At 50.4% G+C, this 14,848-nt stretch overlaps 1 protein-coding gene across 2 annotated transcripts in view; it reads left to right on the forward strand.

The window, feature by feature from the left end:
- The window catches only part of RASSF2 (Ras association domain family member 2), a 39,801-nt gene extending 25,248 nt beyond the window's left edge, over window positions 1–14,553 (forward strand). For both annotated transcript variants that reach the window (XM_037811367.1, XM_037811368.1), the window contains 8 exons: window positions 23–174; window positions 2,475–2,563; window positions 5,141–5,301; window positions 6,231–6,332; window positions 7,278–7,329; window positions 7,831–7,952; window positions 9,077–9,174; window positions 10,676–14,553. In XM_037811367.1, the coding sequence (XP_037667295.1) occupies window positions 23–174; window positions 2,475–2,563; window positions 5,141–5,301; window positions 6,231–6,332; window positions 7,278–7,329; window positions 7,831–7,952; window positions 9,077–9,174; window positions 10,676–10,745 (846 nt within the window). In that variant the 3' untranslated portion in view covers window positions 10,746–14,553. The remainder of the gene's footprint in view (window positions 1–22; window positions 175–2,474; window positions 2,564–5,140; window positions 5,302–6,230; window positions 6,333–7,277; window positions 7,330–7,830; window positions 7,953–9,076; window positions 9,175–10,675) is intronic.
- The last annotated feature ends 295 nt before the right edge of the window (window positions 14,554–14,848 follow it).

A 14,848-nucleotide genomic window follows, 5' to 3' on the forward strand; every position in this document is an offset into this window, starting at 1 on the left:
GTGCCGATTGCTTTGCGGGCAGGAGGAAGACGAGTTCATCGTGGAGGGACTGCTGAACATTTCCTGGGGGCTGCGCCGGCCCATCCGTCTGCAGATGCAGGATGACCACGAGCGCATCCGCCCCCCTCCCTCCTCCTCCTCCTGGCACTCTGGCTGTAACTTGGGGGCTCAGGGGTGAGTGAGGACAGATGGGTCTGGGGGGGAGGCCTGGGGGTGACTGGGAAGGTCGGTGAGTTCTCGGGCAGGTCCACGCCGCCGTCTTCCAGCCAGCCTGGATCCTGGCCTCGGGGCCCTCCACCTCCACTGCCCACCTGCTTTGGGCAGATGTTGGCGCAGTCGGGCCTCCGGGCCTGTTTTCACCATCACTGAGTGAGGGTCACAGGGAATTGGGGAGATGCTGAGTCAGAGAGAAGAAGCCCCAGGGCCTGGGGTTGCTGAGGATCCTCCCTCATGGAGAATTCTGGACTCTCAGAGCTGTTGCTAACAGTCAGCCAGGCCCAGCCTGCAGATTTGCGACAGGAGGCCTGATGCCCCAGCGTTCCCCACACTGCGACAGCCAACTTGTAGAATGGCCCTGCCCTAGGGACATTTAAGGCTTTGAAACTTCTGACCAAAGCTCTCCATGTCTTGGGGGCACCTGGAGGAAGAAAAGTCTCCTCAGACCCTGTGGACCAGCCAAGTGAGGTCAGCCATGGGTCTGCTACTTTCGGGGCCCTGTGGAACGGGCTGATGTTCCATCCCCTTGGAGGTTGTCTCCTCCAGGACCCCCCAGAGGGCCTGTGCAGGGGGAGTCCGCTCCTTCCCTCCCCGCGGCAAGTGAGCCCAGCAGGCCCAACCTTCTCACTGTCTGTGGGACTTCACTTTGTAGGATCAAGTGACTGGCCGTGTTCCACCCTGAAACTTGCTGATGCAGATGTCTTGGGGCCAGAGCCTGGGTGGAGCTGGCCTCCCTCAGCCAAAACCACCGGGGTGTTTTTTTCTATTTTAAATGAGAACCAAACCCTCTATGTTGGCCGTGTTGAACGTTGTGTTAAATACCACAGCCAAATCCATCTTTCTCTGATGTTGAGAGAAACTTACAATGCGGCCAGCCCTGGAGCTGATCTGGTTTCTTTCCAGGCGAATTTAACGAGGAAAGTCTTCACCCGTCCCATCAGGCTCTGGGACAAGGTTCTTTGGTTTCCTCTAACCTTGCTGGGTTTCACACTCTTTGCTTTGCTTTCAGTAATTTCACGGTATTTAATTTCCAACGAGCCAAACCCTTTCCACAGCCCTGACCCCCAGACTCCGTTACATTCCGTTCCCTAACTGGGATGGTTTCTGAAAAATTCCATTTGACCGTATGGCCTGTGGCTGGACCTGACAAGGGGTCCTGCCCGCTGCACAATTGTTTCTTTTCTTTTCTCTATGGCTCCAGCCGGTCTTGGTTGGCTCTTGAAACCTCTCAATGCTTCGAGAGAGTTTTCAGGAATGGTAAATCACTTTATTCCGATGCCAGCTAGAATGAAGTGAGTGCGTGGGTGTGTTAAGAAGGATGCCTAGAGCAGTTTCTGCTTCAGCAAGAAAGAGGGCTTTGGACAGAGGGGTGGGAAACAGCTGCGGCGGGTACCAGTTCTCCCCGTTCCTGAGAGGCTCAGACGTCTACAAGTTCCACTACAATAAGACATTCTTTCAGATTTTCTGTTTTAATTGTCTTCCCTTAAAACTATCATCCAGATACCATGAGGCCTGTCTCCACTGTGTTCCAGAGAACACACCTTCTTCCCACCATAGGATGGTCCTCTTTGATCACATAGGCATTTTCCTACCTGGCCAAGTCCTCTGTTGATTTTAGGTGTGTTTCTCAGAGCCGCTCCCATCGTCCTTCCTGGCCATGAGGAGATATTGTCAGTTATCATGGCTTGGACTCTGTTCCTGACACCCTGAGACCGCTGTCATCAGCATCCCTTCCAAAGCTGCACTAACCCTTGTAGCAGCCAACCTATTGCTTTCCACTCCCTGTAGAGGCCAGAGGCAATTCCTGAGCCATTCCTCAAACAGAAATGGACCTGAACTAGAATCCTGTCCTGAGAAACAAATGGCTGTTATTAGGGTTTTCCAAATAGGCCGTGGAACTCATACGGGCTTAGAAACACAGCCAGCGCAGGCCACACACGGGTTTTGTTCTTTGGTGTTCTCTGTCCGGGGCTTGATGAATTGGGCTCTTGTGTTAGTGCAGATGCTGCATGGAAAGACCATCGCCTCCCTCTGGAGCCTTCCGGAGCCTTCCATCCCCCATGCCTGGCTTGGGAACTGGGCCAACCTCATGGGGTGCTCAGCCCGGCCCACCCGCATCCTTCATTGCCTGATGGGAGCTGGGATGTGGCCCAGGCACAGAGGCTGTGCTGGGTTCCCCTGGCAGGAGTGGTGTGACGGGGTGGGCTGCCTCTCCCTGCAGGGCCCCAGCCAGCCTCCCTTCTATTTTCCGCCCCCAGCACTGTCCTGAAGCCCCTCACCGTGCCCAATATCCAGGTGTCAGATGCGGACGCCAGAGCAGAGAGTGACCAGATGCCAAGCCCCACAGGTGAGAGGAGCCTCTCGTTGGAGGCTGACTACGTGAGGACAGCTGTGGTAGATACTGTCCCATGCTGCTGGCTTTCAGAGTAAATGCAGTTCACATGGTTCAGTGTTCAAAAAGCATGCAAAGGAAGGATTGAAAGTCTCCCACCTCTTCCACCCTCCATGGGGTTCCCTGCCTGGAGCCATCAGAGGACCTCTCTCCTGAGGTATTCTGTGCAAATACAAGCACACACCTTCAAATCTTGAAGGTTGAATAGAATTTATTTCCACCCCCTTTTTTATACACATGGCAGCGTTTCGCGCATGAATTTACATTTATCAATTTATTTCTGGGATTGTTCCATATAAATCTGTAAAGTCCTTCCTTGTACTTTAGAGCTGCCTGGAGGATCCACTGGGTGGAAAAATCATTGTTTGTTTAATCGCTCCTGATGGATGGACATTTAAGTTGTTTCCAGGCTTTTGCTAAGGCAACAAGGCTGCAATCAGTGGCCTCGTGCCCATGGCCTTTCACATGTTTGTCTGTGTGTCCATGGGAATCTTTCAACTGGCATCTTGGGTCTGAGGCTGTGCTCATTCATAATTTTGATAGATGTTACCAGTTTGCTCTTTTCACTTCGTTCTAGTAATAGCAAGCCCTTGTGCTGTGTTTTAGCCTGAACTGGGCCCTGTTCTAAGTGCTTTACGTGTATTCACTCATTTATATGCTCACAACAATCCCATGATGTGGGAGCTATTATTGTCCCCTTTTTATAGATGAAGAAACTGAGGCACAGGGAGGTGAGTGTTAAGTGGCAGTGGTGGAGCCGGGATTTGAACCTGGGGAGTCTGGCTCTGAAATCTGTGCTCTTAACTACCTCCTCACTTGCTGAATTGCCTCTCAGTCAATTAATTAAGACAGCAGAAAATACTTTTTAATTTTAGTTTATTGTAATAATGTATATATACATATATATGTATATATATATAAATAACGTAAAAGTTGCCATTTTAACCATTTTTCAGCGTATAATTTGGTGGTGTTAATTACATTCACCATGTTGTGCGGTCCTCGCCACCATCGATCACCAAAACTTTTTTGTCACCCCCAAGAGAAACTCTGTAGCCACTAAGCAATATCTCCCCCTTCCCCCTCGCTCCCAGCCCGATAACCTGTAATCCACTATCTGTCTCTATGAATTTGTTTATTCTAGATATTTCATATAAGTGGAATCATACAAAAAGTGTCCTTTGTATCTAACTTATCTTGCTGAGCATGTTTTCAAAGCTCATCCATGTTGTATCATGTATCAGAATGTCATTCCTTTTCATGGCTAAATAATATTCCATCATGTATATATACCACAATTTGTTTATCTATTTATCTGTTAATGGACACTTGGGTTGTTTCCACCAGAAAATATTGTTTTTATGAAATATATTTTTGGGGAGGTAGTGGTGGGAGAGTGGGGCTCAGAGCAAAAGGTGGCCTCATGTCGGGAAGCAAAGGAAGTTTGCTGTGGAACTGGGTCCATCAGGACACAAGGGTCCCTTAGGCACGCGAAGAGGGCAGTGGGAGGAAAAGACTCTCTGCTGAGCAGGTTCTGCACCCACCCACCACCCCAGTAAACTGCCTCCTCCCTTCCTTTGCCCACGCCATCACCCAAACCATGTCCTGCTGGCCTGGGAATCAGCTCTGCTGGTGGAAGGAGGAGGCCAGCCTGGTTTCCCATCGGGGGAGGTTGGCCCCTTACTGCCCTCCCAGCCCCCAGCCCAGCCCCCTCTCCCTAACCCCACTTTTCTCCTCTCCTCCTACCCTTTCAGCTCTTCTCAGGCTCCCCAGAATCTGGAGGCTGGGGGAAAATAGCAGGATGACGGAGACCCTCTGAAGTGTTAGGGCTTCACGGGGATAGCAGAATGCCCTCAGGGACCATGTTTGGGCTGGAGGCATGCCCGTAATCTGGAACTGCAGGCATCCCAGAACCCCTCAGTGAACCCCTCAGTGGACCCCTCAGTGGACCCCTGGAGAGCTGGGTCCACTACTGGCCTTCCGTGGCTTTGGGCCAACCCCTGCTCACTTCCAACCTCTTAGGGCAGAGCTAGGAGAAGTCCTCCAAGAACCTCTTTCCCGGTGACCACTCTTGGAGGTGCAAGTGGTGGGGAGATGTGCAGACACTTTAGCAGGTCTCTTCAGCAAGAGACAGTGCCCCCGTTCAGGGTGTCTCTGGGTTTCCCGATAATCTGTGACCCCAACATCCTCCGCTTGGCTGGGGAGGTGGTGAAGCTCCAGAGTATAACTCAAGCCATGGGTGATCCTGCGGAGAGCTCAAGGTGGGCTGGGTGGCGAGAGGGTGGGTGCCGGTGTGTGCCCAGGACGCCAGGGGTGCGGCAGTCAGCATTCACCACCCACCTTTGGCACAAACTCAGCAATTGTCTGTGCTCACCTGTGTGGGTCCAAGTATATGTGGACCTGGGACCTCCAGCCTCTCCTGGCCTCCTGTGAGGAGACCTCTGTCTGTTTGGGTTGGGTGTGGTGCTGTGGCTTTGGGTGCAGGGCTGCCCACATCAGGCAAAGAGGGCTCACTCGCCTCTCCCTTCTTAGACTCCAGGGGCCTGAAGCCCCTGCAGGAAGACACCCCCCAGCTGATGCGCACACGGAGCGATGTTGGGGTGCGTCGCCGTGGCAATGTGAGGACACCCAGCGACCAGCGGCGAATCAGACGCCACAGATTCTCCATCAATGGCCATTTCTACAACCACAAGGTAGGGCAGAGAGGGCAGGGGCAAGGCTCCTTCCCGGAGGGCTGCCACTTCACTCAGGGCTACGGCCACGGGGTCGGGACCCCTGGGAAGTCAAGTGCTTGCTGTTCAGTCATTGGGTCTGCAGGCTCTGTGACTCTGTGAGGGACAAGGGACCCTTACAGACCACCCTGGGCAGCTCCCATAGGCCTCACCTCAAGGTGGGTGGATCCAGTGGGGCTGGATGAAGCAGCCCCTGCTGGAGCCCTGAGGGCCCCTAGACAAAACCCATCAGACCCCGTCCAGGTGACTCTCCTGTTTTACCCTCCTGCAAACCGTGCTCACGGCTGGTGTGGGATCTGACTTATCGATGAGCTAAGGGCTGTCCTGATGCAGATGGAAGGGAGTCAAACCTGGGGTGTCAGTGTACCCCTTCCCCCCGCTCCTTCTCCCCTACCTCCCTTACCCCAACCCTGCCAGCCAGCTGAGCCCTCCCTTCCTCCTGCTGCTTGATACAAATCCTGCCCCAAAAAGCAAGCACCTCATGGGAGTGGGGTCGGAGCCCTTGTCTGAAGTCTCCATGGAAAGGTCTTTGTGAGCGTTTTAGTTTGGACAGTGGGTCTCGCTTACCTGGTCCTATCTGCCAACCCCTGCAACCCTTGGTGAGCTTCCCCTCTCCAGCTTCCTGTGGGGTGGGGTGGGGGGCTGCCCTCCTGAGTCCAGGAAAGCCTGAGGGTTGCTTTGCTCACATCGCCTGGTGGTTGCCAGTTGTTAGCAGCGGGGTCTCGCAGGGTGCCCATTCCCAGGACCGCTGTCACTGTGCTCCTCACCCAGTTTTGCAGGCCTCTGGGAGCTGCTGACTGACCCAGGGCAGGTAGCAAGGCAGGGACCCCCGGGGGATGGCCCCCTCCCTGTCCTCAGTCGCAGCCTGAGCGGGACCCCTCTATCGACAGACTTCGGTGTTCACACCGGCCTATGGCTCCGTCACCAACGTCCGCATCAACAGCACCATGACGACCCCGCAAGTCCTGAAGCTGCTGCTCAACAAGTTTAAGGCACGTGCCTCTTGCCGGCCACCGATGGGGTCCCTCACGCGCCTTGGGGCCCCTAGAGGTGGGAGCGTAGCTGCAGGGTCTGGGTGTGCGTATGCTGAGGAGGCTCTGGGCCGAGGGTTTGGGCAGCTTCAGCATCACCTGGGAGCTCGTTAGAAAAGCAGATTCTCAGGCCCCACCCCAGACCTGCCAAATCAGAAACCCTGAAGGTGAGGCCAGGGAATCTGCTTTAACAAGGTGTCTGGGGATTCCGATGCCAACTGAAACTGGAGCAGTGTTTTCCCTCAGATATGGGCTTCTCTAGAAGGACCTGGGGGCTCGGCAATTGTTAGGGGGCTCTGTGCACAGACTGACTCTGGAACAGACTTGGGGAAGCCACTATGAAAAATGATACTTAAATGGATATGCACATTACAGTGCATAAGTTCTTCTGTAGTCCTGTTACTCCATATGTTTTCCACAAGCCCCTTACAATTCTTTTGGGGACCAGGTAGTCTAATCTTTAGTGGAAGCCAGTGAAGCCTAGTGGCTTTTGAGCACAGGCTCTGCGTGGGTGGGAGGCTGCCTGGGGCCCACTGCTCCGTCACCCACCAGCTGGATGGATTCGGCGAGTTATTTTACCTCCCTGTGCTTCTGCATCCTCATCCATAAAATGAAGATAGTGGGACCCTCCTTATGGGGTTATTGTGAGTAGTACATGAGCTAAAACATGCAAAGTGTGTAGACTCATGCCTGGCACCTTGCAATCAATATTAGCTATTATTATCTAATATTATTGATAAAGTTATCTGTCTATCACATCTCCTCATTACTTCTGAGAGCAGTATTTAAGTCACCCTCCCTGCAAAACAGCCTCAAATCCAATTTGCTTTGCAGTGTTAAAGAAGAGGGAATAGGTATGATGTTTAAATACCTGCTTTAAACAAGCGTCTTTTGCTCCTGATTCAGATTGAGAATTCGGCAGAGGAGTTTGCATTGTACGTTGTGCATACCAGCGGTGGTAAGTCTGAAAAAAACATAGTGTACTTTAAAACTTTTAGTTAACTCAAAATAGTGAGTTGAACAAAGAAGCACCTAAGCTTCATTTGCTTTGTTTATTTGGGTTTTGGAAACTTCCAAATGTTCCTTGCCTCTCGGGCTGGTGGGCTCACTGAATGAGTCCACTGGAGAATACCATGTATGGTCAGTAAACAAACCCTAAATCCAAACTATTAAAAAAGGAGCCCAATTTTCTCTAGAGACAGATAAAACCAATTCCTCCAAAATGGCGTCTTCTAAAAGGTTTGAGACATGGTGGTATTGGATTATTTTTGGGGGGTAGGGGCAGTGGAGGTTGCTCTTAACAATACCTGTTGAAGAGTTTATTTACAAATCAGTCTCCTGGCTTTTATGGCCACGTTTCCTAAGATCCCTGGTCTATTTGGGTCCCCGAGTTGACAGCTAATTTGGTGAGAAGAACCTCAGGCGAAACTCAGGGCTGCTCTGGTTGTGTGTGTTTCAGAGAAACAGAAACTGAAGAACACAGATTACCCCCTGGTTGCCCGAATCCTGCAGGGCCCATGTGAACAGGTCTCCAAAGTGTTCCTTATGGAGAAGGACCAGGTGGAGGAGGTCACTTACGACGTGAGTCCCCTTCCAGTCGGGTGGTCTGTCCTTAGGGGGTGGCGATTGGTTGGGTTACTTGCAACTAGGGCATAGCTTCACTTTTTGGCCAAGGACAATGTCTACCTTTGTTGCATTTCCCCACACCAAGTTTTCTTGACATAGTAACGGCCATGGGGCCACTTGGGTGTAAAGTAAGAGGGCTGCGAAGTTGCTTCAGACACTCTCTTAGCAACTTGAAGAAGTCAGCAGCAATTTTACCTTATTTTATGTATTAGTCAGCTTTTGCTACAGTGACAAATATCCCAAACTCTTAGTGGCTTTGCTCATGATTTCGTGAGCTGTCTGCAGTGACTCTCCTCTAGGCTGTGGGTTGAGTTCAGGTCTTCACTGCTTGTCTCATTCATAGAGCCGCTCAAGGGGTAGTAGCTACCTGGGTTATGCTTCTCAAGGGAGATGACTGCGGGGCGGGGCAAGATCCCAAATCAAATCATGAAAGCTTATTTGAAGCCCCCACTCAGACTTGGTGTATGTCATGTCCACCCACATCTCAGTGGCCAAAGCAAGTCACATAGCCATGCCAGAATCAATAGGGAGGGGAAATATACTCATCTCTTGGAGGAGAATTGATAGAGTAGGGTGGGGACTCCGGTGGTTGAGGTGGGGGGAGGTGTTTAAGTTTAGCTCACCTGGGAGCCACCTGCACCCTCATAGCCTCTTAGAAGCAAATTCACATTTGTATAACTATTTGCCACTTGAGACACAAATCATCATTCTGAGCCTGTGGTTCCTTAAATTCCCATAGGGGAGAGCAGAGAGGTTTATTAAATATCATGGGTTCAGTTCTTTCCCTACATCACTGAATCAAGAGCAAGTGCTTTCCGGTGTTTGACATCCCCTTGACACAGATTAGATACCTGAGATGAGAAATTACCTGAGATGTGATGGTGTCATTTAAAGGAAGCCATCACTACTATAGACTGTGTCAGAGGGATGACGCTCAGCTCCTGCCTTTAAGGAAATCCTGGGTTGCTGGGGAAACACATTCCCCCAGGCTTTGTACCCTTACATGAGAGAGAAGCCAACAGGAATTGGAACAATGCTGAAAGAGGACGTGCCCCTCAGTCTTCCTTCTCCCTCCCCAGGTGGCCCAGTACATAAAGTTCGAGATGCCAGTCCTTAAAAGCTTCATTCAGAAGCTCCAAGAGGAAGAAGATCGGGAAGTAAAGAAGCTAATGCGCAAGTAAGCTTGCCTCCAGGGTGGCTGGTTGGGTTTCTCCTGGGGCCTCAGGGAGGGGGTCACCTGTTCAGGTGCCTTGCAGGGATGGTCCCAGCCACTGTGTGGGCCCCTGGGTCTTAGGAGCCTTCTTCAGGGGTCTCCCCATTGACGAACCTGGATCTTGGTTGGGGACATGAAACTGAAGTGTGTTGGTCTCTGCTTCTCACGTCAGCTTCTCTTTTAGAAGTGGGACGTCAAAATGTCTTTGTGTGTTTGTTTGCTTTTTGGTTTTCATACAAGGAGCCTGAAAGACGGTGTTGGTTTAAAACATCTTTGAGGTTTAAATTCAGAAATAGGGGAGGTGACTTTATGACTGGTTCCTCAAGCATATCATCAGGTTCCCAACAGGAAACAGATGCCCCTTCAAATGAGGGTCCTTTGATGAAGGGACAGTCTGCAGAGGTGTGACAGGGTCTGGGGTCACCACAAGGGGTAGTGCAGTCCCCAGGGCTAGTTACAGCTGGATGAGTGACCACACCCTGCCTGGAGGGGTGAGCAAGGGCAAGCGGTGGTCACCAAGATCCTGAGGTTCTAGCAATTTCAGGGCGGTTGTCTCAGCAGTGGGAAGTGGTCAGAGTGGCCTACCCAGCTCTGTCCTCACAAACTTTCCCCCTTTTTAACATTTCTCTTCTTGAGATTTCATTTACTGGAAAAGCCCAGTAAGGCTTGGGAGCTTTTATGATTTCTCTGCCATGTTTATCCCCAGAAGGGACTGCCTTTTTCATAGATATGGTAGAACCTTTGATTGATTTTTGCCACTAGAGACTGAAGGCAACGCTGTATTTGCTGTATTGATGATAATAAGTACTATGATAGCAGCTAACGTTTATTGAACACTTACCAGACATTACAAATAGCTTTTGCTGGGCAGTGCAAAACCCCAAACATAAGGAATATGCCCCTTTTAGCTCTGCCCAGCAGCTCCTGCTCCAGGATGTGCAGTGCTGTAGCTCAGGGAAGGGAGGGGGAGCTGAACTCACCAACAAGCCACAGACTCCATGCCTAGTAGATGCTATGGCCTCTTACACAAATGGCAGGTACTGATGTCAAGTTAAGCCATATGAAGTTGCCATTTGTATAGGCCAAAATGGGCCACATCTTGGCAGTTCCCTATGGTCCAACCCAGGTGAAGATTACCGAGCAATCGTGTATAGCAAGCACATGGGCATGGTAAGTACTCAATTAATGGGAGTTTTATTATTATTGGTGATGGTGGGATTTCACCTTCTCGTGCCAAGCTTTCTAACCCTAGTGAAGTAATCTCTCATGGGTTTGGCCTCTGCATTCCCTCTCAGCCTGTTGTGGAAAAGAACACAAAGCAACAAAGTGTGGCCTGAGATAGCAGCAAAGGGACAGGATGGTCAGCCCGCACTGTCACCTGGGCAGCAGGGCAGGGTCAAGCAGAGGTGTGAGTAGCTGACTGCTCTCTGCTGCTGGCTACTGCTGGCTGCTTCTTTGTCCCCAGGTACACCGTGCTTCGGCTGATGATCCGGCAGAGGCTGGAGGAGATAGCTGAGACCCCCGCCTCAATCTGAGCCAAGAGAATGAGGGGATCCAGACACCACGGGGGCCGCTGTTGATGAGAAGACCCATGGGAAGCCAGGAGCTTTCTTACCACCAAAAGGTTTAAACGCAGACCCCTCCAGCTCCTGCCACCACCATTTGCTATCTGGAGTAGGACAGAGGAGCCAGCAGACAATGCCCCATCCCTGGATCCCTGTTCTCCTTTCACTCACAAGGACCTGTGGATTTTGTTGCAGAGAGAACCTGGAATGTGTGTGTGTATTGGATGTGTGTGTGTGCACGGGGCGTGTGGTACTTGCATTGTGCTTACCTGTTGTTTTTCCCATGCAATTAAATTCCAGCCCACCAGCCCAAGTGCCATGCTCTGGGCAGCAGATTCTGTTGACTCACCCACCTTAGGCTGAAGAGAGCATTTCTCACCTCAAATGCCAGGGGCAGCCACACTACCTGCCCAGGTTTAGAAGGGGAAAGGGATGCAACAAACTTAGGTGGGGTCGCCCACCATTCAGGGTATCAAATGTTAGCAGAGATTCTCCCTGTAGGCCTAGAAGGACCCGTCAGTGTGAGATCCTTGGAAACTACCAAAGGAACAGCCATGTACCCTTGGGACAGATCCGATGGAAAGAAGACGATATAACATGAGCGGGGTAGATGCAATAATCCCACAGTTTTTTACACTGGAAACTTTGATCATTTTAAATAACAAAGATGTTCTGTGTGGATGCCTATAAAGAATGGATTTTTCGTCTGTCCTTGCCACCACGGCCACCTCTTGGACACAAGGAGAGCCTGAGTGTTTCTCTCCGCACACCAAGCTGCCAACTCTGTCTCTTTGGTGCTTCCTTGAGTTGAAGGAAAGGGCTGGTGAAATAAAGGTGCTGACTGGCTAGCGTGGCCAGGGCCTAGCCTTCCTCTGGGGTGATAGCCAGGAAGTTTCCAGTTCCTTTCTTAGGCTGGAAGGAAGTGTGGAGGCTCATTGTAGAAATGACAAGTGTTGGCAAGCCCAGCCTATCTTCACACCAGCAAGGGGTCTTCTGGCACGTGGAGCTGGGGCCGTGTTTGAAGTCAAGGCTTTATTCTTTCCAGCCTCTGGATTCCTGCAAGTCACCCTCACGTGGCACATGGAAATGGACTCCACGAATGGGGATTTGCCCAGCTACTGAGTGTTGGGTTCAGGGACACTCTTTGGGTTGCCCTGTGATCTCTAGACTGGTGGGCGGGAAAGGGCAGGGGCAGGGTCTGTCCCCCATGGCCTCCATCAGGGAGACTTCTGGGCAGCTGTGCACCTGGGACAGACAGGAGGGACAGACAGATGCTTGGAGCAGTGTGCCTGGCTGTGAAGATCACCCAAACAGGGCATCTCCGAGCCCTGTGAGGGTGGGGAGACTTCCATCTCTTCTTTCCTCCAAGGAGAGTGGGCCTTTGCAGCAGAGCCATCCCTGCCCCAGGCACCCTCCTGCCCTCTGCCCTCCCCTGGGGCCTTCTCCACAGCCTCTGTAGAGGGCTGGCAGCTGTGGTCTCATTGGTCACTTTCAAAAGGGTGATGTGACATATTGCCACCTCACTTTTGGCCAGGGCTTTCTTACCAGCCTGCCTCCTCCATGGAGACAGCACCACCTGCCTTGTGGGTGAGGATCGGAAACCCAGAGATGCAATTATGCCCTCGGTGGGCTTCTGCAACATGCACAGAATAGGTAAAAAAAAAAACGGGGGGGGGTGGTGGTGGTGGTGGGGAGTAAGGCTTCCTTTGTTACATACCGGAAAGAGTAGATTTGTGAATGCAAATATAATTCCTGAGCTTTGCATTTCAGAAAATTTTCTTGGAAAATTTCTATTCCAGATATTTTTTCTCTGAGCTTCCAAAGCCTGTGTTGGCTCCCAAAATTCTCCTTGGGGCACTGGGGGAAGAATTTCCACAAAGCAAATTGCTAACTACTAACTTTGATGAGACTTCTATTTCTGGGTTGTGAGAATCACTTTAATTTGCACTACTAGCACTAGGATAGTGTTAAATATGGAGACCTAAAATGTCAAGTGTGCCAGATCACGTTCCGAGAAAGTGTTACTAAAGTAAATTTGCTTTTTAAAAATAGGGGATAGGTGGGTAGAAGTGAGGGAAAATTTTGTCTTACTCAATGTATGTCCGCCTAAGCCAGGCCACTCTTAGCCATTTTGACCCACCCTGTTTAGACATCATCTCTCAAGTCCTTATAACTGCATCCGGGATTTGGAAAGGCTCTTTAAACAACAGTGGGTGAAACAGAGGCACTTTGCCTCGCTGTGGAGCGGGATTTTCTCACTGGTATCACATGCCCATGCAGCTTTGAACTCCTTGACTGATTTGCGTGGGTTTATGCTGTTGTGTGCAATGAACCTGAAATCAAATGAAGAACAAAAGGCCAATTTATTGTTGTTATTTTTCCTGAATTTTTGAAAAGCAGACCAGCCTCATCTGGCTTTCTTTTTCCAGAGGCTTATGTTACAAGGAGATCAAGTGGAGGAAAAACCTGAGTCCATCTGGCCGGAAAGGGGGTTGGTTGCCCCTGGCAATGGTGGGATTAAGCACAAGTCCGCCTTCCCAGTGATCATATTAGCAGGAAGGTTATGACTTAAATGGGGGGAGGAGAGGAACTTGGGATGGTTTGAAAAGCACAAACTACAAGCTGGACTTGCCCGGGTGTTGGGTGCCGAGTGTGCATGCAGCGCTCCAAGCCGGACAAACTTGAAATTTGAGTTGAGCTTGAGGCGAGAGGATCTCAGGAAATTAGCTGCCCATCCATGAAAATACGCCAAGACCCATGGTTGGGGTTTGGAGCTGAGACTTGCTGATGCTTCAAGGAGAAATATTTTCACCCTTCTCTCCTCTCTACTAAAACAAAAATGATACTCTGCTAGATACCTCCAGATAGAGACATTTTATCATCCATGTAGATTGGACTTCGGCATATAATTACAAGATTCTGTTCTCAGTGCAAAAATGTCTTGGCAAGAATTTTTTGCAGAGTTGAGTGGTTATTTGAGAGTGTCAGGAGGGTGGAAGGAGAAATGGACCATAGAAGGGTGAGAACCTAGCTTAGAAAAAGAGAAGCTCTCTTACAAAACATTTTACCTCAGAGCTCTTAAGCACAGAGACATGGTACATCATCAATACATCTCTTGAGAGAAATTACTCTATGAACAAGAGAATTTCATGTCTCAGAGTGACCAATGCATGATGTGGGGCTGAGATCGGAGCGTGGAGAGAGCATCTGGGACATCCCTGGGTCAGCACCAAGCATTTTGGAGTCTCTAAATTGTTTTAAAACCAAGTCTTCCTTGAGTGAGATGAGATGAGAAATCACCTCCTAGAGAGGTAAAAATAAAAATGAAGGTGGCTCCCCTTCTTTCAGACATAACTGAAAGTTTTACCCTGGAGTGCCCTAACTGAAGGCATGCCTTGTGTTTTAACCAAGCGCGAGAGCCAGACAAGCTGGGAAGGGAAAGCCTTCAGCTACCTTGACCTCCTCCGGCCAACTGGCAGCCCACTGTGGGCAGCCGTGTTTCCTGTGATGGTTTCTGGTGTGTAATTGCTAGTGTTTCCTAAGGGTCTCCCCACTTGCTTTAGCTTGGTGAAATAATCTCTTTCTAATCATAACTTGCCTTTCAGCAATGGTACATGACCTGGTTCGATGTTTGGTTCTGAACTTATAAACTGATGCTTTTTGGCCTCTTAACCTATTTTGACAAGGCCTCGGTGGGGAGCCGTACATTTTTGTAACATTTTGATACGTTTTAATGCACATGACTTAGATCTTTTTGAAATAAAGCACTTTTCAAAGAGTTCTTTGTGGATGAGTTTGTGTGTGAACATTGGATGGGGAGCTCTGCATTTGCTAGAGGCTGGTTGTAGGGTTGGGGTGGGAATGTGAAGGGACAGCCAGGAGCTGAATTGACCTTTTTCCCTCAGGGCTCACGTTTGAATGGGCTTGGACCAGGAAGAGAGTTGAGAATGTCCCCCACTGAGTCTCAACCCCCCACTGGGGTCAGTGAATTGTGGTGTAAACGGCACAGGACCAGCATTCAGTGAGGCTGGATTTTAATTCTGACTCAACCTTGGCTTGGTATGAGCCTGTGA

This window comes from Choloepus didactylus, chromosome 19, assembly GCF_015220235.1.
Source record: "Choloepus didactylus isolate mChoDid1 chromosome 19, mChoDid1.pri, whole genome shotgun sequence".
In the NCBI taxonomy this organism is placed as follows: domain Eukaryota; kingdom Metazoa; phylum Chordata; class Mammalia; order Pilosa; family Megalonychidae; genus Choloepus; species Choloepus didactylus.